Source organism: Echinops telfairi, unplaced genomic scaffold, assembly GCF_000313985.2.
Source record: "Echinops telfairi isolate 266 unplaced genomic scaffold, ASM31398v2 ScPeMD7_7400;HRSCAF=8409, whole genome shotgun sequence".
Classification (NCBI taxonomy): domain Eukaryota; kingdom Metazoa; phylum Chordata; class Mammalia; order Afrosoricida; family Tenrecidae; genus Echinops; species Echinops telfairi.
Window position 1 is genome coordinate 18,086,005 of NW_022111300.1, and position 26,976 is coordinate 18,112,980.

The window sequence follows — 26,976 nt, forward strand, 5'->3', positions numbered from 1 at the left end:
TCTCTCTCTCTCTCTCTCTCTCTCTCACACACACACACACACACACACACACACACACACACACATCATGCTTACAATACATTTAACAAATCCCAACATTTCACTCTGACACACTCCATGTGTCAACTTGCCAGTTCCCCTAACGATGTCCAGGCTGCTGCTGCATCTCACTGGGCTGTCCTGACGCTTCAGTCTTTTGTCATCCGAAGCCTGTCTTTCCCTGTCCTTCTTGAAAATAATTTCGTTTTAAGAATTCAGGGAAGCGGTGTTCTAAGCTGTCCCTCAATTTGTATTTCTCTGGTGTGAGCTCATGACTAGATTCAGTTTATGCACTGGGGCCCAAGCCAGGGGTCTTGTTCTCCGATGAACATGTGTTGCTAACGATGTGCCTCTGTTTGTGCGTTTTAGAAAGCAGCCTCTTACGTTGACGAAGATGATCTTCACATCGCCAAAGACTGCCTGATGGTGTACTCTCAGGAAGCCCCTGACTCTCCCCATGGGTCCCTTGGCTGTTGCAGTTTCATTGAAGGAGAGCTAGATGACCTCTTCCTAGATGATTTGGGACTTAAGTTCAAGACCCTGGCCGAAGTTTGCATGGGGCAAAAAATAGATATGAACGTGGACATGGAGCAGAGGCAAAAATCAGTTGCAGAAGCAAGCGTGAGCACAGCCTCACGTTCACACGCTGAGCAAACGGTAGTTCACACCGGAAACGCCTCCTCTGGCAGTAGTTTCCATGTGGCAAAACCTGTGCACGCAGCAAATACTGAGAAAGTGTTTCAGGAAGTAGTCACCGAAAGGTCCGTGTCATCTCAGCAGGGTCATCAGGTAGCTACCCCTCTTCCTGATCCCTTGGTTCCTAGTAGTCTTTTAGTGACAGAAACCTCCTATGCCACAGGCTCCACCATCCCGGCCAGCGCTGCCCTCCTGGGCGCCAGACAACCACAGGGGCTGATCGTGACCGAAAGGGTCTATGCGCCGTCGTCCACTGTGATGGATCAGCACTCGGCCAGTGCAAGTAATGTCCTGCTCACTGAACGAGTCATTCAGCCTAACGAGGGAGTGCTGAGTCCTCTCCAAGTCCCCCAGTGTCTGCCAGACGCACATTACGTCATGGTGAGGGAAAGAGAGAGGGTCCTGGCCCCCGGCTCGGGCGTGCAGCCCCCTCTGGCCATGCCAAGGGTAGCGATGGGACAGAACGTAACAGTGACAGAAAGGGTGCTCACACCTGCTTCCACTCTGCAGGCCAGTTACCAAGCTCCCGTGGAAGCCTCCGTGGTGACCAGAAAGGTCAAGGTTTCGGGAACCAGCGTGACAGGCCCTGTGCCAAAATTTGGTTTAGAGGAGTCTGCTTTCTAGTTCTGCCTTACCTGCCCGCACCTCCCACTGGAAGCGCCAGCATAGCACTGGGCAACACCGTCCCACACACTCCTCCTGGCCACCAGCCACAACCGGGCCCAGAATTTAACCGACCACACCTGGTTTCACGGTTTCAATTCCCCTGGCTCCTCAGCAGCTAGACAGAGATACATACATATTGGACTTCGGTCTTTCTCCTTCAACAGTTGGCAAAAGGGATCACCCTGGTTCCCAGAATGTGTTTTAGAAATGCCCTGTGATTTTCAGAGGACAGAGTGAGGGTACTGTTTGTCTGAACCGTTTAAACCGGATGAAGAGAGGATCCAGGCCATCGTCCATTGAATTGAACCACAGACTGGGTCTCTGTACCCCATCTGAATTCTAGACCGTATATTTATTACAACCGGTAGATCATCAGCAACCCGTTGATTCCTAGAAATGACCATCCATCTGGGCTATGGATTTGGTTGTTTTCGTTCCTTTAAAGAGGACCTTTGTGATCTGTGAAGCTGGCTGGATTGTGTGCTGACATGATCAGAACACACTGTATGGTTTCCTGCTTGGGAGAGAGGGCATTGGGGTGGGTAGATGTGTTGTATGACTTTAAAAATAACACTCAAACTTTTCCTTGTCTTCTGCATATATAAGAAATGTTGACCATTTCAAATCCAGTTGAATAATCTAGGGCAAAATCCATAGCAATACATCAATTTTTCTGTTTATAGTAATATTGTGCCATTAAAAATCAACACTCAGGGAGCATGACCTTTAAACTGCTGGTGTTCAGAGTACCTAAACGAATCAATAGTCTACAGTCATCACTGCTGCGAGCCACATCTCCTTCATTCATTGCTCTGTATCCTCAGGGTCTAACATCTGGGCAAGTAAATAGTTGTGCAATTAAACTGAAGTTGACAATTCTTTCATCTGCAAATGCCAAAAATATCCAAAGATTATCAAATTCCTGCAACTCTAAGCTTGATGTGATGATTCTGTGCTGATGTCGTAGAGCCCTGGACTGACTGCTCATGACTGAAAACGGCGTCCTGTGGCCACTGTTTGCTGGCTGTCGAATGGATTCTCTCTTGTAGCGGCCCCATGGGACAGCGTGGAGCAGACCCATACATCGCCTCTTCCTGCTTCCCCAGAGCTTCTGGGTGCGTTTGAACTGCCAGCCTTTAGGTGAGCAGCAGAGCACTTGAGTGTTGCACCACCAGGGGGGCTGAAGGAGCCCTGCCGGGGTGGTGGTTATGTGCTGACCCGAGGCACGATCAGCAGTTCGAAACCACCCTGGGGGAAGAGGAGCTTTCTACTCCCATAGAGAGTTACAGCGACAGAAACCCACAAGGCATTCCCACCAGTCCTATCGGGTCACTGTGAGAATCAACTAGCTGGCAGCAAGAGCAAGCTACTGAGTGCGAAATAGGAAAACCTGCCATAAGACACTGGACTTGGCGAAACATCCTTGCCATTCTTTTCCAAAAAGCCATTCAGGTGTTTTGGTTCCTGAAGAGACTATATATATATTTTTTCTTTGTTTAGATTATATTTTTTATTGTTCCTGGGGTGGTGGGAATTGCATTTAAGGTTTCAAAATATCTGTGCATGTAATAGTTTCTATAAAACGCTACAAGACTAATTGCTATCATGTCTCAAGGCTCTGTGGTTTCATGATTGTCGAGATGTTTTGCCAGGGCAATGAAGCTTTAAAATTTTGCTTTTTAAAAGCACTTCTTTAAAATGAGGGGGTCTTGAACTGTGGAATGCAAAGGATCTATACAGTGTGCTCCCACTGACGAGGTTTAGGTGAAAAACATCTATTTCCACTTACTCTCAAGCTGGGCACAGCTTCTCCAGGATCCTTGCATTTTTAACGCTCTACTTGGTCGTTGCTGTTCTTAAAGATAGACTTAGAGGTTCTGCTGTTGCCAACTCTGCAACAGGAATCTGCCTCCTGTGCGGAAACGCAGACACTGCGGACAGGACCGCCTCTCTGGGAAGGCTCCGGAAATCCCGCCTGCGAGTGTCTGTACTGTTGGCACATCTTCTAAGGGGTTGTCTTGGCTTCCAAACGCGATTCCTTTTCACCATCGCAGGACGTTGTAGTCGCGTGTGTGTCATCGTGCTGCCGTTGCTTGTCGGTCACAGTCTTCTCCCCGCGTGGCCGGCCTTCCGAAGATACGCAAATAAAAACCCTGTTTCAGAACCACCCTGACCGCATCTCGTCATTGCTCCCGGCCTATTGTGAGATATGCAAATAAAAACCCTGTTTCAGAACCACCGTAACCGCGTCTCGTCATTACTCCCGGCCTATTGTGCAAGCACGATTGTCGGAGGAGGAGAGAGCGAGCAGAGGCCGGGGCTGGGTGGATTGTGTTGCTGTTGAGTTCGGCCTGCGTACCTCTGCGCCCAGCCAGCCTCTGGCACCCTTCCTCAGTCGGGTTGCCGTGTCAAAGACAAGACACCAAAGAGCTGTCATAGCAGTGCTGACTCATGGCAACCCGATGTGTGTGACAGCTGCGCCGTGTGCCATAGAATTCTCAATCCCTGATTGTTCAGGAGTAGATTGATTGCCACATCTTTCTTTTCAGGTAGCTCCGGGTGGATGCAAACCCCTGCCCTTTCAGATAGCAGCTAGGAGTGTGTGCTATTTGTACCCCCACACCCCTTCTCTGCACACACAAGGCATTGAGTCAAATATGACGTATACCAACCCCATATAGGGTTTTTGAAGCTGTACATCTTTATGAGAGCAGGTAACCTCATCATTCACCCCAGGAGTGGCTGATGGATTTGAACTTCTGACTTCATGGTTATAATCCAATGCTTAACAGCATCACCAGGGCACCTCCCTAGGGATGCTGAAATACTAGGAGACAAAACTTAAGTTTCAATTTCAGTTACTGAAAAGTTCTTTGTTTGATTTTGGGATACAGTATGTATGTTCCATAGTAAAAATACAGTTTGCTGTTGACCTGAAATAAAACTTTAGCTGGGCGCCCTTGATTTGTATTAGCCAAATCCAGCAACTTTATTTCTTAGGGGCCATTGTCAGAAAGTAATGTTAGCTAAACATCACCAGGCTTAAGACAGAGAGGCTGAAAATTAAAGGAATCCCACAAATAGGGCGAGATGGAGGCACAGCACCTCATTGCCTGCGCAGCACAAAGAGGTCTGAAAAGGTATGGGTGGGGAAAACCCATACCTTGTACACAATGCCCACAGTGACTCTTGCTTTGAGGGCCACAATGGGGGCCTGGCCACAAGGCCACAACATGACTAGGAGGCAAAGGGCCTTTATAGAGGTCTAAATACAGGCATGTACATATGTAAATATATTTATATGTGATGATGGAGAAAGAGATCTATGTGTATATAGGTTTACGATTAAGGTAGCAGATGGACATCGGGCCTCCACTCAAGTACTCCCTCAATGCAAGAACACTTTGTTCCCAAATGTGGTGAAGAAAGCTGATGGTGCCCAACTATCAAAAGATACAGCATCTGGGGTCTTAAAGGCTTGAAGGTAAACAAGCAGCCATCTAGCTCAGAAGCAACGAAGCACACCAGCCTGTGTGACCACGAGGTGCTGAAGGGATGAGGTATCAGGCATCAAAGAACAAAAAATCTTATCATTGTGAATGAGGGGGGAGTGCGGAGTGGGGACCCAAAGCCCATCTGTAGACAACTGGATATCCCCTTACAGAAGAGTCGCGGGGAGGAGACGAGCCAGTCAGGGTGCAGTGTAACAACGATGAAACATACAACTTTCCTCTAGTTCCTAAATGCTTCCTCCCCCACTATCATGATCCCAATTCTACCTTACAAATCCGGCTAGACCAGAGGATGTACACTAGTACACATCGGAACTGGAAACAACAGGAATCCAGGACAAATGACCCCTTCAGGACCAGTGGTGAGAGTGGCGATACCTGGAGGGTGGAGGGAAGGTGAGGTAGAAAGGGGGAACTGATTACAAGGATCTACATATAATCTCCCTGAGGGACGGACAACAGAAAAGTGGGTGAAGGGAGACCTCAGACAGTGTAAGATATGACAAAATTATAAATTCTCAAGGGTTCATGAGGGAGGGAGGCGGGAGGGAGAAGGGGAAAAGATGAACTGATACCACGGGCTTAAGTAGAAAGCAAATGTTTTGAGAACAATGAGGGCAACAAATGTGCTTGACACACAATGGTTGTATATATGGATTGTGATTAGAGTTGTATGAGCCCCAGTAAAATGATTTAAAACAAAAAACACTTCTCTGACTGTTCGGAGTGCTATCCTTTGCCTGCATGCTTTCTTACAAGCAAGACAAGAACTGAGAGGAGAGGCTCAAACCCTGGCATCGCCTCCTGGTAGCAGTCGCTGTGGAGGACGTGTTGGACTTGGCAGAAGAGCGGTTGCACATCTCACCCACAGAGATGAAAGCATTCTACCAACAGTGAGAGCCCGCGCTAGTGACCACTTAGCAAAGCAAAACACAAGTGTTGTCAACATGACAATGCCACAGTCATAAGAGAAGCCACCTCACTGACACATCAAGACATCCTGGAGCACGAAGACTTTGTCATATTTCTGTGGCTCGGGTTCCTGCCAATTTTTGGTTGATTTCATGAACTGGTACAATAATGTTCCAATTCACCAGTGTGTCAAGCCCAAACCCAACCCAATTACACTGAGTGGATGCTAACTCATAGGTATCCTACAGAACAGGGTAGAACTGGCCCTGTGGGTTTCTGAGACTGTAACTCTTCATGGGAGTAGAAAGCCCCATCTTTCTCACAAGGAGCTACAGATGACTTTGAACTGTCGACCTTGAGGTTAGTCGTCCAATGCGTAACCACTGTACCACCAGGGCTCCTGATTGCCACAAAATACAGCTTATTAAGTACTACCTAAAAATGAGATAGTTTTAGATAACAGTGATCAAACCATTAAATCTACCTATAACATACCATGTTGAAATCTATATCATTGATTTTTTTTGGCCTTTTTTCTATTAATTGCTGAAAGAGGAATGTAAAAGTTTTCAACTGATTGTCACAGTCACTGTGTGTGGTAGTTACATAATCTAGTGTCAATTTGAGGATTCAGAGTGAAGGAGTGGAGTCTAGCCTGTCAATCAGGTAGTAGCTTGATAACCTCATTTGGAGGCACTAAGGAGATAAATAGCACACTGGAGGCAGGGCACTTGATTGCTTCCTGCAAGACATCCCTGTGGAGAAGACACATGGAGAGGCACTGATGGAGCCAGACCTGTGGAGCAGGAGAAGCCACGTGAAGCCCCCTGCCAGCATTGAGATGCTTACAACACCACTAGATCCACAAGACTTTCCACTTACTGGACTGTGATCTTCCTGCATTCGGAGTCATTGCATGTATTTCTTTAGTCTGCAGAGGAATCTATAGATTGGCATGGGACATATCGGCTAATATCGAACTTGATCTGGCCTGGGCTGGGATGTATTCTCACTATTCAACTGCTTTTCTACATAAAGCTCCTTCTTGTACACCTGAGTGTCTATGGATTTGTTTCGCTGGTCTACCCAGACTAACACACTGTGTCAATCCATCTTGCAGAAGGCCCTCTATTTCGTTGCCCATTTACTTTACCAAACACGATACCCTTTTCCAGAGATTGGTCTTTCCCGACATGTCCAAAGTACATGAGAAAAAGTCTTTACACCTTTGCCTCTAAAGAGCATCCTGGCAGTACTTCTTCCAAGACAGATCTGTTTGATGTTTTAGCGGGGTGCATGGTACTTTCAAAGTTCTTCTCTGGCAGCACAGTTCAAAGGCCTCACCATAAAGAGAGGTTTCACAACTGCCTCCAGAGCAGGTCCTCTCCTGTCCAGCTGTCTGCAGCTGGACACAATTCTGCATCCGGGTGAGTAAGCAATCTCCGTCTCTGCAACTGTGTGTGTGCGCACGCGCACACACACACACACGCACACGCTGAATGCAAATAAGCTGATATCTCTCAGATTGGTTCTTGGTCACTTTTATAGTCTCTTGGGCTTGAGCCCGAACAGAGGTCCATCACACTTTGGACTCTTGTGTCTTCCCCCCCGGTGAATTGACCTTTTTATCATGTCATGCCTTGCTTTTATCTCCACTTGAGTTCTTTATCTTGGAATCGACTTTACCCAGCATTAAGACAGCCACGTCAGCTTCTGATATTACACCTTCCTGCTGTAATTTTTAGATGCTTTTACACTCAGACTTCGATGCTGTCTTTATATTTCCAGTGTATTTCTTATAAGCCGCCAACCCTGGGGTCTTTTTTGTTACCCATTTTGAAAGTTGGTCTTGTACATTGGATCCCATATTTGTTGTTCTTGTTGTTAGATGCCAGGTTGGTTCTGATTCATAGTCACCCCATGGACAACAGGAGATAAGTTGAATGGGAAGAGTAAATTCATTGAGAGAAGTATTTTGGCCCTGAGCACCGAAGGGTAACCGGCTATTCTGGGGACAGCAGATTTACCCAGAACAATATGTTGTTTGATCCCTTGACAACTGCTTTTATGAGCACTGTTTGGAGATCACTGGGAGGGCCAAATTCTTGACATCTCCAACCTTTTCCCTCCATTCATCATGATGGTCCTACAGGTCCAGTGGTTAGTTAGGATTTGGTCTTCTTTACATTGAGTTGTAATCCACACTGAAGGCTGCAATCCTTGATCTTCAACAGCAAGTGCTTCAAATCTTCCTTGCCTTCAGCAAGCAAGCTTGTGTCATCTGCATATCGCAGGTTGTTAATAAACCTTCCTCCAATCCTGTATTCTTCTTCCCATAATCCACTGTCTCTGATTATTTGCTCATGATTCCATATTTATAAACCTTAAGAGCACAATGTCCATGGCCAACAATCTTAGGTAGTTAGTTTGGTTTTAAGAAGATGTTGCACAGGATATTTTTGAGTTGAGGTTAAAGATTATTTCAGGGAAAGAGTTGTAGGGTCACCAAGCTTTCATAGCTCCAGAAAAGCTGGATTTCATGAGAACTTGAAATTCGGTTTTGAGTATCTACCTTTTTATCCAAATTCTTCTATTCAATAATGGTAGCTGGGAACCCTCCGGTTCTTCTGTTCATGTGACAGAGAGGCCGTTGCTCATTAAGGCAATTAGCCACACATTACATCTTCTTCTCATATCGATGACTTTCTTTCCTCCTCCTCATCTAGGTGATTAAAGTTCAATTTGTGTACCTTGAATGGCTGGTAAGCCAAACTCAAGCTCAGGACTGTCGAGTTGATTTTGACTCATAGCATCCCTGTAAGAGAGTAGAGCAGCCTCTTTCTTTATAGAAGACAGCCCATCCCTCTCCTGCAAAACAGCTGGTGGGTTCTATGCTGCCCGGTGGTTAGCAGCTTAATGCGTAACCCAATACACCACCAGAGCCCCTCGAATGCCTGGCTGTAAGTAAATGTTTGAAGTCCCAGGCACTAGGCAACAAATTTGGAGGTAGAAGAGAAGCACTATGAGGTTATCCAGTGTGTTAGTCTGGATAGATTATAGAAACAAATTCATAGACACTCATATGTGTATAAGAGAGTTTTATATAAAAGAGCAATTGTATATTGAGAAAACATCCCAGCCCAGATCAAGTCCATATGTCCAATATTACCCCACATGTTGATACCAGTCCATAAATTCTTCTTTAGATTCACACAGCCATGCAATGATGCCGAGTGCATGAAGATCACAGCCCAGTGGGTGGGAAGTCTTGTGGATCCAGTGGTAGTAGAAGCATCTCAGCGCTGGCGTGAATCTCCATGTGGCTCCTCCAGCTCCAAAGCTCTGGCTTCCATCAGCCCGTCTCCTTGTGGCTTGTTAAAAAGAATGTCTCGCAGGGAGTATACTGTGTCTCACTTCCAGCGAACTATTTATCTCCATAGCGCCTCCAAATGAGGTCATCAAGCTGTGACCTGATTGATAGGCTAAACTCCACCCCTTCACTCTTAAGTCTCAAATTGACAACAGATTAGTCTACAGTACCACATCCAGGCAATGAAGGGGAAAGTCTCATGGGACTATGACCCTACATCGCCAAACCAACAAACCAAATCCCACGAGGTGGTTGCCTTTACATAAGCAACCTCAGCATTAACACCACCACCCCAACTTGATATCGTTGCAAATATATGTATTACACTGTGTGTTAGAATGGGTTGATTAGAAAAACAAATCCAGCGACACTCATATATAAGAGGTGTTAGTCTGGATAGACTAGAGAAACAAATTCATGGACCCTCACACATGTATAACAAAGAAGTTTATACACAAGAATAATTGAATATTGAGAAAACATCCTAGTGCAGTCGAGATCAAGTCCATAAGTCCGGTATTAGCCCATATGTCTGATACCAATCTATAAAGTCCTCTTCAAACGCATGAAACATGTGCAATGACAGGAAGATCACAAGCCAGTGAGCAGGAAGTCTTGTCAATGCAGTGGCGGTGTAAGCATCTCAGCGCTGGCAGGGCTTTCCAAGTGGCTTCTCCAGCACCCAGGGCTGCATCAGGGTAGGTCAATGTGGCTTCTCCTCAGGGATGCCTTGCAGGGAGTCAGCCTTGTCAGTAGTCTTCAAGGGAGTGAGCCGAGAGAGAGAGAGTGTGTGTGTCTCCCGCCTCCAAGGAGGAAATATCAGAGTTCCCAGAATTCCCAGGAGAAGGCCATGCCCACACAGAGGCCTCTTTGGCTATTACCCAATTGACAGACTAGACTCCACCCCTTCACGCTTAATCTTCTCAAGTCCCAAATTGACACCGGATTATGTAACTACTATAATATGTATGAAAAAACTTTATATTAAGGAGCAACTGCGCATCAATAAAACATCCCAGCCTAGTCCATATCAAGTCCAAAAGCCTGATACTAGGCCATAAGTCCAATACTAGTCCATAAATCTCTCTTCAGACTCACAAAGCCACACGCAATGATGCAGAATGTAGGAACAACACCTGCTGGTGGGTGCAAAGTCTTGTGCATCCAATAGAGGCGGCATCATCACAGGGCTCTGGCAGCTCCCAGCATGGCTTTTCAGCAGGAAAGTGAAGCCAGAGAGGGGGCTCTTACAGGTCTCAGTAAGTCTCCAGGTGGCTTGTCAACAGGAAGGTGAAGGCAGAGAGGGGTGGGGGAGGCCCCCAGGATCCTCCTTATGAAAATGTCACACCCACAAGGAGACATCATCAGGCTGTGACCTGATCGGCAGACTGGACTCCATCCACCCTATCCTCTATTTATTATTAGCTCCTATTCATTAAATATCCTCTGTTTATTAAAGTTGACTCAAAATTGTTCACACACAGTTTTTTACCGCGTGGTAAAACACACACAGGGTCTCCACGTGGCTCCTCCAGCTCCAGGATCCTGGCTGCCATCAGCATAGCTCCATGTGTCTTGTCGGCAGGAAGACAAAGCAGAGAGCATGTGTGTCCCACCTCCAGGGAGGCAGACAGGAGTTCCCAGAATCCTCAGGAGAAAGCCACGCCCACATAAGTTATGGCCTGATTGACAGGCTAGACTCCATCCCTTTGCTCAAGTTGACAGGGAATCACTTGACAGCCATACATCTCTCTCCCTTATAAGATAAAACCTGAGGAAAGAGTGGTGGCTTGGGTACAGGTGAGACTCCAGTCACGTTCTCTGGTAAGGCTGCGGCTCAAGACATAACCCACTGGACCCCTGTATCGTGAACTATGAAGATCCGGATTACTGCATAGATCACAAAACGGAGGATCGTTACAACAGGTCACACGTTGTGTGACAGCCACACAATATTGGGAATGTTGGCCTTGAAAAGCTGACACATTTTTTTGGTTGGGGGGGGTTGGGTCACAGTTCAATGTATGACAAGCCAGTGCTCCTCCCTCCTGTCTGCTTTGGTCTCTAGACATTTGCCCTTCCTTTAATTTATTTCTGAACAGTTTCATGGGCTTGTATTTCTCATGTCATACCATTCAATAGCTCAATATATTAAAAAGAGTCGTATCATCATCTTCAAAGTCAAGGTTTAGAACATTTACTTCTTTCTTGTACTCGTTGTCGTCAGCTCCCTCCCCCTCCCCAAAGTCCCTCACTATATCCCCCAAGAAACTGCCTGGCGTCTTAAGGCTTGTCTTTGAACAAGCAGCCGATTGAGTGAGGCTGGGCCCACACAGAGGAAGCACACCAGCCTGTGTGATCCGAGGAGTGTGAATGATAAAATTCAAACACGAAGGAGGGAATGGTATCAGGGTAACTTGTGAACACACAATTTGCAGAAAGGTATGGATGACAGTCAGACCCCAAAATCCAATCACAAGGTCCACTCATGGATTAAGCCGCTGATAAGTCCCTGGGGACCACAGACCAGGGATGGGACTAGCCTTGCTGTCACGCAGAGTGCAGTGGGTTTAGCTGGCATTGTTTTTCTGTGTTTGGTTTTCTGTCTCTCTGTATATAAAATCCAGGATGGGTGGAGCTATAGAGGCAGTCTCCCCTCTACACCCCCCCCCCCCCACACACACACACACACCCACCTGCCAAGAGCAGCTTCAATAGCTTTGCTGTGGTTAGGAGCCATCTTCACGGTTCCAAATCATGGCGACACTTTGTACAACCAAACGAAACACTACTTCGTCCTGCGCCATCCTCACACTCGTTGCTGTTTGTGCCCAATGTTGCAGCCCCTGTGCCAATCCGTCTCACGGAGAGTCTTTCCCTTGTCCTTGAGCCACGATTTGCCAAGCATGACGCCCTTCTCCAGGGACTGGAGAACACACTGAGGTAAAGTTACTCCATTCGCACTTCTAGTTAAGATTCTGACCGTACTTCTTCCCAGAAGTACTTTTGTTCTTCTTGTTGCCCTTGGTATACTCTGTATTTTTCACCAACGCAGTAATTCAAAGGCATCAATTCTTCTATCAATAGCCTTGGAGAGGAGTGCGTGTTATATGCACACTGGCCACAAGGTGGCACTGTGCACGCAGTCAAAACGCAAAAAAAAAAAAAAAAGCCCCACCAACATCCAGTTGGATGCTGACTCACAGGGACCTTGTCAAACAAAATACAACTGCCCCTTTGCGCTTCTGTGACTGTAAATCTTTACAGAAGCCCAAAGCCTCGTCTTTCTCCCGCGGAGTGGCTGCTGGGTTCGAACTATGGAAGGGGAGGGAGGGAGGTGTGGGGGAAGAATGTAAAAGCAATGTAAACTAGCAAAGGCCAGCACCAGCCTTAGTTCATGATGAATGGACTATGTTTCTGGATTCCAAAATAAACCTTATGTCGTTCCTTTGCCAGTGAAATCACTTCTCTAAACATCATAGGCGCCATGGTGAGACAGCGGGTTAAGCATGGGGCTACTAACCACACCTTTCCAGTCTATTCCAAAGGCTGCGCATGAGCGCGAGTTTATAATTAACACCCTCAGGCTGGCATAAGTTCATTTTAATACTCACTATTGATTCTTCTATACAACTAGGTTCCATTAAGCAAGCATTTCTGTAGTGCCCAGAGCACTGCTCCGTAGCCCACGATTCATGCGCAGACGAGCAGCTCCGAGGCCGGCCCCTGCAGAGGCCCACAGGCTAGTTGAGGTAGACAGACACCCGCGGGTAGTTCCACGCAGGCCATCCTGAAAACCAAGACAGCCAACACTACACGGCCACCAAAGATACACAAAGAGCAGTGAGGGGTTGTAGAGCTGAGCTCGTCTGGGATGGCCATCGAAAACCAGGCAGTCGGCTGGGGTGGGTGGATTTGACAGAAGTCTGAAGATCAAGCAGACAGAAGGCCCGTTTGTTTAGAAGTCAGGACACAGATGGGCCGTGGTGAGGGTTTGGGAAACTGGAGGCAGGGAGGGCAGCAGGAGATGAGACTGAAGAGAGAGGCACGGGCCAAGGGGGATGCTGGTAGCTACCAGGCTGCTCCCATGGGCCTGAGCACGTCAGGCAACAGGGAGCCACCGGAAATTTCTGAGCAGGACGGCTTGGGTATCAGCTCCTAGAACGATCTTAGAAAGATGAGAAAAGGGGGTGGTAAGGAGTTGCAGATCGCTCCAGCCAATGTGAAAGTTAACATTATTGGGGAGTGGGGCGGGGGGGGGGGCTGTTTGTATCATTTTTTTATATATTATTTTATTTTATTGTTGGGATGACATTTACTTTAGAGTTCTGTCTTCGTCTTTATTTTTATTTCTAGTGGTTCTCGCTCTTCCATCCACAGTTTAAAATCAGCTTATTGGTTGATGTAGATAGTAAGATGTTTAGGGCTGGATAAAGTCTACAGACCAAATGGAGAAGTGGCGTCTTAACAAGGTCACAGAAACAAACAGCATTGAAAATTCCAACCAGGGAACGAATGGCATCGGTGTTGTGACAGCCTACAGGTCCGGCATATATTTTATACTATTTATATCTTAAATATTTCCATTTGGGGTGCTACTTTAAATGATGTTTTCACATTTTTAATTTAATTTGTCTGTATTGTATATGGATGAAGTAGCCTGTAGCCTTGCCAAATTATATTTATAAATCTTCGTACATTTTGTTTGCTCTTTGGAATCTTCTAAGGATAGAAGTGTGTAACCTGTAAATAGAAACAATTTGTATTTCTTTAAAAAAAAAAAAGAAAAGATATACATAGCAAAGCACACACGAAGCCAACAGTGTCGGCATCTCCCAGTCGTGACCCAGGCACTGTGTGCCTCACCTAACCTTTCTTATCCGCTGGCTTGGAGCTGTGCTCCTCTGGTAACAGCTCCTCTGGTAACATCAATTAACTCCTCCCTAAGGCACCTCCCTAATCTTTCCAGCTGTTTTCACTACTTCGATCTCATATCGCTGGGTCTTGAAAGAGCATAGAGCTCAAGCTAGAGATTTTTTTTTCCTAGTTAAGTTTGGATTTTTAAAGACATCAGGGCTTGAGGCATAAAGATGATCTCAGGACAATCATTTTGGGATTCTTCCAACCTTCACTGCTCCAGAAAGACTGAATTCCATAAACATTGAAATGTTGTCCTTTAGTTTATTCCCACCCCCGACCCCCATACACACACACACACACACACACACACACACACACACACACTTTGATCAGGATTCTTCTAGGGAATCTTTGATCACAGTGTTCAGTAATGATAGCTGAGCTCCACCCCGATCTCCTGGTCGGAGGGTAAAGAAGGCAGTTAATTACTCCTGGATGCAGTCAGCCGCTCTTTCCATACGCTTTTCCCATCTTGACTGGAAGATGTGCTGGGGGCACCATGGGTTAAGCAAGAGCAGGATCCAAACCCACCAGCTGCTCCCTGAGGCTGTCTAGTCCCATAAAGATTAAGTCTCCAAAATCCCCTGCAGCCGCGCTTCTCTGTCCTAGAGGCCCTGCGAGCCAGAGCGGAAAGGACGGCAGTGGGTCTGGGTTAGTTTCCTCTTGATTCTCTTTCGGCCCCTGTTATTTCCAGTGACTAGCGATCCCTCGTGCCTTGGATTGGGCGCTGGCATGCGTTCAAGACCCTAAGCACTATGCAACGAGCTAGGGACAAGGCCAGAGCTCCAACCACGGGATCAGACCAGTTCCTTAGAATGTCTCATGAAACCATGACCCTAAACGTTTAAACAACCGAAACCCTATGAGGTTTTAGGTCGTATATAAGCAACCCCAGCAGCTAGTTGCTTCGTGTGGTTGTTTCAGATACCGCTGCTACCTTTGCTAATTCAAGTTTTCACCAGTGTACAACTCATGGACAGCAGTCACCGTTGTGTGCTGTACAACCCTACATGCTGTTCCCACCACCATGACCCCCTCTCCTGCCCCTGGGAGCCACTGATAAACTGTGTTCCCGACACAAGAGCCTTTCCTTGTCTTTTTACATAAGTGATGTCTTATGATGTTTGTCCTTTTGTGATTGACTGGTATCCATTAGCACAATGTCTTCAAGCTCCGGCCACATTGTAGGTGTTTTTAAACTTTATTTCTCTACTGGCGCTGTAGTATGCCACTGTCTGTCCGTACCACATGTGGTTGAGCCATTCAGCTGTGGATGGGCATCTAGGTGGTTTCAAGCTCTGGCCTTTGTGAAGGATGGTGCCGTGAACACTGCTGTACACGTCTCAGTTTACGCCTTTGCTTTCAGGTCTTCGAGGCGCGTGGTGGGATTGGATCGTGCGGTGGTTCCAGTCTTAGTTTTCGGAGGAACAATCGCACTGTTTTGCACAACAGCCATGTCATTTTGTAACCTGCCCCCTGCCCAGTAATGGGTAAGGAGTCCAATTTATCCAAATCCCTGCCCACAGTTGTTGTTTTGTTGTAACTTTGCCATTGCAGTGAGAGTGAAAAAGGTTTCTTACTGGGATTCTGATTTGCACCTTTCAAGGTGATTGTTTGAATGTCGTCTTTGGTGAACTGTCAGTTCAAGTCTGTTGCCCGTCTGGTGACTGGCTTGTCCTTCTATTGCTAAATTGTCAACGTTTTACATATCTATTGGTTATCAAGTTCTTGCCACATATATGGTTTCTGAAGTTATTCTCCCAGTCACAGTTTGTTTTTTTCCCTTTTTTGCTAATGTCTTTTGATGAAAAACCAAGTTTTCCACTTGTATGCGGCCCCTTCTGTTTATTTTGCCCTTTGCTACTTGCGCTTCCCCCCCCCCCCCCCTTTCATGGTGGGATTAGAAAACCCAGTGTGAAAAGGTAAGTCCAACAGTGCTTGCCCCTGCATTTTGTCATAGGATTTTTTGGGGTTTCGTTTGTATAGTTAGGTTTGTAAAGCAGGTTGAGTTTATTCTGTGTATGGTGTAAGTAAGGCACAGTGACTGTATCATTTTGCGGCAGGTAGCGATCCCCTTTTCCCAGCAGCCCTTACTGAAGAGGCTTGTTTTCCGCATCGCATGCCCTGATCACCCTCGTGAGAAATCAGTTGATCATACAGTGGGGTGATTTCTGGATGCCCGGTTCTCTTGCACTGGTCTATGTTTCTGTTGGTAGACCGACACCAGGCTGTTTCGGTGACAAGGACTGTACAACCCACTGCCTTTGAGTCGATCCTGGCTCACAGCCACCCTACAGGACGGAGCAGAGTGGGCTGCCAAGGAAGCAAACCGTGACTGCGGCAGATGGGCTCATCTTTCTCCTGCCGGGTGCATGGTGGGTTTGAACCTCTTTTTTTTTTCATTTTATTTTTGATTGCTGTTGTTCTCAGTCCACTGTACTATAAAGGTTCCTTTTGTAGCTGAACAGTATGTTTTAGAATCTGAAATCCTCCTATTTTATTCTTGTCTGTTACCATTCTCTGACTGACCATTGCTTTAGTCAGAGCCTCTTGGTATTCCATGTAAAGTTGAGGGTTGGCTTTCTGTCAAGAAGGCCGTGGGCATTTTTCTTGGGATGCATTGAATTGAAAGATCAATTTGGGTAGTATCCACATCCTAGCAATATTAAGTATTTCAATCCATAAACATGGAAAGTTAAACATTAATCTCTCCCTTCTTTTTCCCTTTTGACTTTCATTGATTTTTCCACGTATTCTTGCTACCGTTTTTCTTGCCATAAGTAAATTGTTAATGGTATGTCAACAAAGTCACAGTAGCAACAGAGAAGCAAGATGTGAAGATGACAAAAATATTTCCAACAAAACTGAAATAAGGCATTTAGCAAAGGATTTCCTCCTGATTTGTGATATTACTTATATATTTTTAAACATTAGCAGTTATACAATTAAAATAATAGTCCTTTAATGAATCCTTAGATTAAAATTAATCAAGGCATGTGAAATTGGATGATCCCAGAGACTAGTGGCATATACTTGTTCCCATGACAATTTGGTTTCACTCTGATCTCCCGGTGACCATCCTGAGACAAGAACTTTGTCTTTATTCATTCTTGTAGCCATATTTTATGCTCAATGCTTTATATATGGCAGGTGAACAATAATTTGTTGTTGTTGTTGTTGTTGTTGAATTGCCCGTAAATTAAGCTGAGCGAGATTGAAATGAATGGCCAGCTAATTGGGTCAGTGAGCACTTTTATGTTCATCACATAGCTGCAAACCACAAGGTGAGCAGTTCAAACCCGTTAGCTGTTCATCAGGACAAAGACGAGGCTTTCTACTCCCATACAGAGCGACAGTCCTGAAACCCCCAGGGGCAGTTGTCCTCTCCTGTTGGGTCACTGTGAGCCCACGGCAGGGAGAGAGCTTTCTGAGATTCCAGCATTAGCACCGATGGGTCGCACCACACATGAATGAGACATTTTAAAGGTACAAGGAAAGGATGCTCCCAAATTAATGTTTGTAAAGGGGAGCATGCGGCATGTCTATCCACCACTGCATCGGACTGTTCTAAACTTGTCTGCTACTGCAGTTATCAGTCCACTCTCGGAGAGAACAGACTGCTGGCACGAGGCTCCATAAAGCTTTCAGATGCATTAGCTGTTCATTACTCAATTGTTCTCCCCCCGGTTGACATCACCGCCGCATGCTGTAGTGCAGGAAGGACCGTGCCTGCGCTTTTCTCATTGGAATAATGATACTCTGAAGCCATGGACAGAATGGGACACATGACAATAATGGTGGAGATGATGCTAACGATAACGTTGTTGTTGTTTTTATGTGCCATCAGTCTCAACGACAGCGGCCCCATGGGTAACAGAGTGAATCTCTGGCTGCTCCTGCCTCATCCTCACAGCTACATGATGTCTGGGCCTCTTGCTCTAACCGCTGTGCCAGTGCAGCGTGTTGAGGGTCTTTCTCTTCTTCACAGTGAACCAAGCATGGGGTCCTCTTCCAGGGACCGGCCCCTCGTGATAACCTGCTCCCAGTACATGAGACAAACTCTCAGCATCCTTGCTTCTAAGGAGCAATCTGGCTGTACTTCCAAGACAGATAACGCCCAAGATTCACTGGGTATTTTCCATGGCCAGACACCTTGCGTGGCAGTTACATCATCTGTCAACTTATAAAGAGGTAGAGTCTAGCCTGTCAATCAGGTCACAGCCAGTGAGGCCTCTGTGTGGGCATGGCCTGCTCTTGAGGATTCTAGGAACGCCTGTCTTCCTCCCTGGAGGTGGCACACACGCTTGCTGTAAGACATTCCTGATGACAAGCCTGATGGAGCTACATTGATACAGCCAGAGCCCTGGAGATGGAGGAGTCATGTGGAGACGCACGCCAGCAATGAGATGCTTCCACCACCACTGGATCCACACTGGCCTGTGATCTTCTTGCATTCAGCATCCTTGCATGGCTGCCTGAAGTCTAAAGAGGAATTCATGGACTAGTATAGACATATGGGCTAATATTGGATTTATGAACTTGATCTGGACTGAGCTGGGATGTTTTCTTGTACAATTGCTCTTACACACGAGTGTCTCTGGATTTGTTTCTCTAGTCAACCTGGACTAACACACCCTGTTAAGACTTTCTTTAACTATTCTCTGACCCACAATAACCCTACAGAAAAACGCGTTCACTTTCCCCAGTTGTCTTGATGAGGGAGCTGAGGGTTAGCCTGCAGTAGCCTTCATCAATAACTAAGTGCAGGTGGTTTGTCTTGGAATTAGATAGTTGGTGTTGCTTCATCGAGTTGATGGTGACTCACGGTAAGCCCCTTCTGTCAGAGGAGCATGGCCTCCACAAGGTGTTCTCCGCTGTAACCTGGGTGGGAGGGATCAAATCGCCAGGTCTGTTCTCCCAGCGAGCTGCTGTGCAGGGTCCTGAGCACTGAGCCATTGCACCCCGAGAGCCCCCTCCTCGCTTATGCCTGGCTAAAGCCACCGGAAGAATAGAATAGCCCAGGCTGAGGGCGCTGCAAGACCTCAGAACCCCTTGATTGTCTCTTTGTCTTTGGCTGTGGTGCGGCAATTCATGCACCAAAAGCAGATAAGAGCCTTATTTTGTTTGGCATTTTCCCAGCCTTCAAATCCCCTAAACTATTTTCCATCACTACAATAAAAAAAAAGCACAGGGTAGAAATTTCCATTCACCTTTGGTCAGCTAATCTTTTGTTGTCACTTAGCAACTGAGGAACAAATGGAGGGAGGCAAATCTGGGCTGATTAGCATTCTTTCTTCAAAAGATCCGTTATTTCAAGACCCAGCCAGGAGCCTTGAGATTTACCAGGGCTTCGCAGGTCAGGCACCTGTACTGCTGCTTTGGTTTGGTTGGCGTTACTGTTGTCCTTCAGAACAAAACAAGTTTTCTTTGTCTGATTGCTTTATGAAACTCACGGGGCCTTTGAAGGGCCAAGACTCAGGGGAAATGAGAACTGGGCAATGGATGGGTCCCCAGTTTGCCCCGTGTCTCTTGCTCCAGAGAGACCTTGAACTTGTCCTTGCTCAGCCTCTACAATTCCTCTGTTTCCTACTTACCTAGAAATCCATTTCAGCCATGAAAATGAAAATCTACTGTGCAATATTTTGAAGCCTATGGAAAAAACTGTCCAGGCTATCACCAGGGGAGACCAAAGCTCTGGGTGGTAACAAGTGAGGAAAAGACATTTCCAATAATGGCCAAGCGCAGTGAGACCGATTTCTCTGTAGGACAGACTCCCGGAGCAATGCACTCTGGGAGAGGAGGCCTCTGCATGGTTTTGGACTCCCAGGGATCACAGCTTCTGTGTCAAGAAGTTCTTCCTGCTGTTTCGTGGGAATCACGTGTGCTAGTGCCTCAACTACTCTCTTGTACTCTTCCTAACAGAGGTATTCGATCTTCTTCCTCATTGTACTGGACATGCATACTGAATGCCTGCAGACCTTTTATTTTTTCTCCAGTTACAGTTTTCAAGCCACTCAATAGAGAGATCGACTGGGCCTGGCTTTAAGCTGCGTCCTGGACATGGAAAAAGCACCCTCACATGGAGCTTACAGTCATAACAGTAACAGTCACATAGCACAGCACCTCATAACGTAACATTACAATTATAACATAACCCAACACAGTGCGCTGGGTGACAAAGTTAAGTTTTAACTGTTTTTGGAGCTTTGCATGTTGAAGACCATTCAGGATCCCTGATGGCCTAGGGGTCACGAGTTGGGCTGTTAACTGCAAAGTCAGCCGTTTGAAACCACCAGCAGCCGCTCCATGGGAGAAAGACTAGGCTGTCTACTCCCCCAAAGAGTTAGAGTCGCGAACTCACAGGGGCAGTTCTGCCCTGTCCTATAGGGTCACTTTGCCTGTGCATCAACTGGAGGGCAGTGCGATGGATTTGTTTGTTTCCGGTTTGGACCTTCATTGCCGATTACATTTTTTTTTTTTCATTTCAATGGTTCAGTTATAGTTCCATCACTACAAGTCAACCATTTCTACATTCCCACACTTTCTGGGGGAGTGTTTGGGGTGGCAAAACTTCCAAGAGTCTTCTGTCACTGGCTGGAGGAGGTAGCGTCCTTACCCTCCCCTCCACAGGCAGCCACTGGTGGAAACAGGGAGTATAGACATCGGGCTAGATAATAAGCAGAGGCTGATTTCCTGGTGGTCTGAGGTGTAACAAGTAGCAGTCCGCGTCCTTCAAGGCGCCCCGCTAGCACAATGGTTATGTGTTTAGCTGGTAAGTGAGAAGTTGGCAGTTTGAACCACTGGAGTAGACTACAGCCGAGAAAGTCCTGGGGGGCAGCTCCACTCTGTCGGTGCGGTGAAAATTGAGGGTGATCGGATGAGGCTTATTTTAGGATTAGACACACGGTGTGAGGAGCTAGGAGAGCACTAACCAGGAAGGGACGTGCTAGTGTCACAGGACACTCGACACCCAGTCCTTCTGAAGCACAGGGTGGAGGCCTGAAACCAGGCTTGCTGTGGAGTCAATCACACTAGACGGTTAGGCGCACCCTGGGGTCTGAGGAAGGAAGCAGCATCTACCACTGTGGGATTCCCCCCCACCCCACCCCGGGGCTGGTGGTCACTGCCAGTCAGAGGAGCTAGACCTTGAGGGGACCAGAGCAAGGACAGGATGGAGACCCCTGGCACTGCTCGGGTGTCTGCCACCACCTCGGCCTGCAAACAGCCCCTGAGAAGAAATAGTCACTGCTTCCCTTCCATTCCTTAATGCTCACGCAAGGACTGTCCTTTGGGTTAATTCTAACTCTTAACGATCCCCCGAAAAAGAGGTGTTGACGTCCTGCACCTGTGAAGGTGGAATGTGACCTTGTTTGGGCAATAGGATCTTTCTTTGGCAATGTGATTAATGAAATTGTACCAGAGAAGCAGGGGTCCAAATCTGAATCTCCGTGATCATCTTTGATGTTCCTTTGCTTGTGGGTGGATTCTCACAGGTGGTCTGCTCCCGCTGTCTCTCTACATCTGTTTTCTCCTTTTACAAGAAGACCATCGACCAGCAAAGGAACGCCAACAGTGGCCAGCAGCCACCAGAAACTGGGAGAGAGGCATGGGCCATTTCTCTCCCCAAGAGAAGTCTCTCTCTCAGAGACCTCGGATGGATTCATCATGACCCCCCACACTGATCTGAATGTCTAACCTCCAGAGCTGGGAGACATATACGTCTCGTCTTTCACACTGCCTGATGAGTGGTCTTTTGCTATGGCAGCCCTAGCAACTATGACCGAAGAAAATTCTGGAGAACGTCATTCCTAATGTAACCAAGCCGACTAGAACCATCCAGCACACAGTATACATTTCAATCCTGCTACACAATGGCTCCAAAGCTTCAGGTGCCCATCATAGTCCCCGATAGTACCAGGTGGGGCCAGAGAAAGCCGTGAAGGAAAATTAACTCTGAGAGTGGATACCATATAAATTCAACCAAACAATATTCTACTGTCATCAAGTCGATCCACTTCTTAGCGACCATATGGCACAGAGCAAACTGCCCCTCTGGGCCCTGACACTGTCAACCCTGATGGGAGCAGAGCACCTTGTTTTCTCCGTGTCACAGCTGGTGGGGGGTCTAACTGCTGAGCTCGAGGGTAGCAGCCCAAGGTGTCACCTGTATGGTCTCTCTAACATCCCTTTCATCGGTTGAGCTTGTGTCCCATTTCTCATGTGGTGGCTGGTATGTGACAGATTGGTCTTCCAAGAAAAGATCAAAGTGGATGTCAGAAGAGATTCTGAAACCTCCTCCTGATTGTAGTGTATCTAAGGCAAGTGTAAGGGATGCTGATGTCAAAGAGCTGAACCGAAAGTCCCAAAGGGCAACTTGGGAAAACAGAGCAACACTCAGACAATTGTGTCAACAGAACACTGAATGGCAATTGTGTCCATACAATACTGAATGGTATAAAATCAGGAAAGGCGTGCGTGGTAGGCCAAGTTGTGTTAAAAAAAAAATCCAGTGACACTCATATATGTATAATAGAGTTATAGCATGAAGCACTTACATATCAAGAAGGCATCCCAACCCAGTCCAACTCAAGTCCATAAAGACTCTGCTAGTCTCGAAGTGCCTCTTCAAACTCATGTAGTTGCATGCGGACGACACAGAAGGGTGACACACCATTGCGGAATGGTGGACTGGGAAACAGAGATCACAGGCTGGTGGGTGCCAAGTGATGTGGATCCAAGGTTGCTGGAAATAAGATAGTGCCAACAGCTCTCAGGGGTGGGAAGTCCACATGGGGGCCCCTGGAGGCAGACACCGAGTCCCAGGGAAGTCTCAGAGAGGAGGAAGGCAAAGTGGCATAGAGAGAACAGTTCCCAGAGTCCTTTGCTCTTATACAAAAGGTCACAGCCCCAAGGACGTGTCATCAAGCTACCACCTGATTGACAGGTTTGGCTCCACCTCTAGCGAGGAGTGTCTAGTTGACATAAAATCATCTCACTACAACAGTATGCATCAGGATTGTGTCCTCTGACCATACTTATTCATTCTGTATGATTCATCATCACTATTCGAGGAAGGCTTATTAATGACCAGCAATGCGTAGATGGCACAACCTTGCTTACTGAACGTGAGAAGGGCTTGAAGCACTTTCTAGTGAAAATCAAGGATTGCAGCCTTCAGTGTAGATGACAACTCAATATAAAGAAAAGCCCAATCCTCATAACTGGACCAGTCAGTAGCACCATGACAGATGGAGAAAAGATTGAAGTTGTCAAGGATTTTGTCTCACTTGGGTCATGGAGGCAGCAGTCAAGAGATCACATGACACACTGCATTGGGTAACTCTGCTGCACAAGAGCTTTCAAGTTTTGCAAAGCAAGCATGTTACTTTGAGGACTAAGTCGTACCTGACCCAAACCATAGGGTTTGTAGTTGCCTCATATGCATGTGAACCTTGGGCATTGAATTAGAAAGACCAAAGAAGAATCGATGCCCTTGAAGAATGGTTCTGGCAAAGAATATTCAAAGTGCCATGGACTGCCAGAAGAAGAAACTAATCTGTCTTGGAAGAAGAACAGTCAGAATGTTCCTTAGAGACAAAGATGGCGAGACTTCATCTCATCTGCTATGGACGTGAGATCAGGAGAGGCCTATCCCGGAAAAGGACATTGTACTTGGTAAAGTGGAGGGGCACTGAGAAAAGGGCCTCAGCGAGATGGACTGACACAGTGGCTGCAACAATGGGCCAAAGCTAAGAACAATCGGGAGGTTCGCACAGGACCAGGTGGGATTTCAGTCTGGTGTCATCAAGCTACCACTTGATTGACAAGTTTGGCTCCACCTCTAGCCAGCCCGGAGTGTCTAGTTGACATAACGTCATGACGAGTCATAACCAACTAGACGGCTCCTAACAACAGCACGTCCCCCATTCGCAACGCCGGCCATTTCCCACATTCTGATTTTCTTTCTTTCTTTCTCTCTTTCTTTTTTAATCTTTTTATTAGGGGCTCATACAATTCTTATCATAATCCATACATACATCAATTGTGTAAAGCACATTTGTACATTCATTGCCCTCATCATTCTCAAAACATTTGCTCTCCACTTAAGCCCCTGGCATCAGCTCCTCATTTTTTCCCCTCCCTCCTCGGTCCCCACTCCCTCATTGAACCCCTGATAATTTATAAATTAGTATTTTGTCATATCTTGCACTGTCTGTCTCCCTTCACCCACTTTTCCCTTTTCCCCCTTTCCACCCCACCCTCCCTCTACCCTCCCGGTATTGCCACTCTCGCCACTGGTCCTGAAGGGATCATCCGCCCTGGATTCCCTGTGTTTCCAATTCCTATCTGTAACAGTGTACATCCTCTGGACTAGCCAGGTTTGTAAGACAGAATTGGGATCATGATAGTGGCGGGGGTTGGGGGATGGGGGGTAGAGGAAGCATTTGGGAACTAGAGGAAAGTTGTATGTTTCATTGGTACTACACTGCACCCTGACTGGCTCATCTCCTTCCCGTGACCCTCCTAAGAGGATGTCCAATTGCCTACCAATGGGCTTTGGGTCTCCACTCTGCACTCCCCCTCATTCACAATGATATGATTTTTTGTTCTGATGATGCCTGATACCTGTTCCCTTTGACACCTTGTGATCGCACAGGCTGGTATGCTCCTTCCCTGTGGGCTTTGTTGCTTCTGAGCTAGATGGTCACTTGTTTACCTTCAAGCCTTTAAGACCCTAGATGCTATATCTCTTGATAGCCCGGCACCATCAGCTTTATTCACCACATTTGCTTATGCACCCGCTTTGTCTTCAGTGATTGTGTTGGGAAGTAGAGCATCATGGAATGCCAGTTTAATAGAACAAAGTGTTCTTGCATTGAGGGAGTACTTGAGTGGAGGCCCAATGTCCATTTGCTACCCTAATACTAAACCTATACATATATACACATAGATCTCTTTCCCCATCCTCATATATAAATAAATGTACATATGTACATGCATTTATTTAGACCTCTATAAATGCCCTTTGCCTCCTACCTCTTTCCTCTTGTCCCACGATCATGTTCAGAACATTCTCGACCAAGTCCAATCACTTCATAAACAGCAGCAGCAAGCAGGAAGTAACAGGATAGGAGATGTGGCTCTCTGCCTTATTACATCGCACATGTAGGTTTCACAAATAGTTTCTGGTGAGTCCAAAAGCGGTCCTTTCAACCACAGAGAGCAATTGAAAGCATTGCCTTTAATGTGAAAAGCAGTATGGTTGAACTTTGCTTTGTAAATAAGATGTTAAAGGCCCCAGCGCTTTAAAACATTGTCACCCTCCCTGAGGACATGATTTTCCATACCCTGTACTTTTTCCCTGAGATGCCAGACACACTAGCTATCTTGATTTCCTATTGATGCTTATAGCAGAATTTGAATGTGTGACCCAATTCTGGCTAGCAGGACCAGAAAGGAGAGGCTTAGAGGCTTGCCCTCCCTGATCAAAGAATTACCCTTCTTCTGCTTTGGGATCCTACTTAGTGAAGTCGTGAGTGGGAAGCTCTGGGAGCCCTCTTGAAAGCTGGGGGAAACAAGACAATCACTGAACTCAAAGCCAGGACCCTCCTGTGTGACCAACACAACCGCTGACCTCCTGGCTTCTCTTGCATGAAACACATATGGTTCAAGTCACTTTGGGTTGCGTGTTTGGCTACATGCAGACAAAAGCGCTCTGCTACAATTTGTACACTCTTTTGCAAAGAATGAACCGCCTCTTTTGGAACCCCTTTGAGCTGCTGTTGCCATTAATTAATAAATAAATAAAACTCCAATTAATGGAGGTCCCAGTACCAGTAAGATCTATAGGGATTTCAAGGCTGTGGTCTTTGGAAGATGGTCACCAAGCCTACCTTCCTAGGCACTTCTGAAGGGACCCAAGCCACTGTAAATAATAATAATCATAAAGATTAATAATAATAATCAAACCTCACCAAATTTGATACAAGGTTTATTCTGAGCAGTTAGTCCATATACACACCGGGAGGTCATTTTGATTCCAGAAAATATAAATGATTTTAAGAAGCTAGATACAATAGGACAAGAAGCTAGATGCAGTAGGTGGGGTCGTGGTTGCCAGTTGGGCTACGATCCACAAGGCCCCTGGTTCTTAAGACCACCAGTCGCTACACAGGAGAAAAACGAGGCTTTCTACTCAGTTACAGTCTCAGAAGCTCAGAGACAGTTCTACATGGTCCCATAGAGTCACTATGAATCGGCATCGATGCAATGGCAGTGAGCTCCTTGAACATGATTAACTGGACCTTCCTTCCCCTCTTTCTGAGGCTACTGTGTATTCGTTCTTCTCGTCAACACCGATGATCTTTCTATTGGTCATCAAACTCTTAAAGTTTGCACACCCAGGGTCTGCAGGACCACGACACTTTCTACAACTGGCCTCCCATTCTTCCTGCCACAGCTGCCGCCTCTGGCTTCGCTCCCCCACCCCCACCCCCACCTGAGACTTGACTTTGAGCTTTGAATTCCACCAACCAATTATTCTCTTACACTGATCATTAGGCCTTACGTGTATCGATACAATTACCTTTGCTCATCTACAACATATGGACTCTATTTTCTTCCCCAGTGTATCTTTGCACCCCGGGTAACCACACAATCCATATTGGGATGCTGCTAGAATGTATCTAACCCAGGCTCCTGGTTACAGAGTGAATTGTGCTCCCAAATAGGTGTATGGGAGTCATCACCCCTCTCCTTGTGGAAGTAATCCTACTCAGAAACTGGGTTTCTTTTGAAACTTGATAGATCATGCCTAGAAGAGTTGGTGCTAAATAGAATCAGTTCTGAGTTATAAAAAGA

At 46.5% G+C, this 26,976-nt stretch overlaps 1 protein-coding gene across 1 annotated transcript in view; it reads left to right on the forward strand.

Moving 5' to 3' along the window:
- Window positions 1–2,564, forward strand: part of DSG2 (desmoglein 2) — a 31,210-nt gene extending 28,646 nt beyond the window's left edge. The window contains exon 15 of the mRNA XM_004703077.2: window positions 409–2,564. Coding sequence (XP_004703134.1) covers window positions 409–1,359 — 951 coding nt within the window. The 3' untranslated portion in view covers window positions 1,360–2,564. The remainder of the gene's footprint in view (window positions 1–408) is intronic.
- Window positions 2,565–26,976: the final 24,412 nt, after the last annotated feature.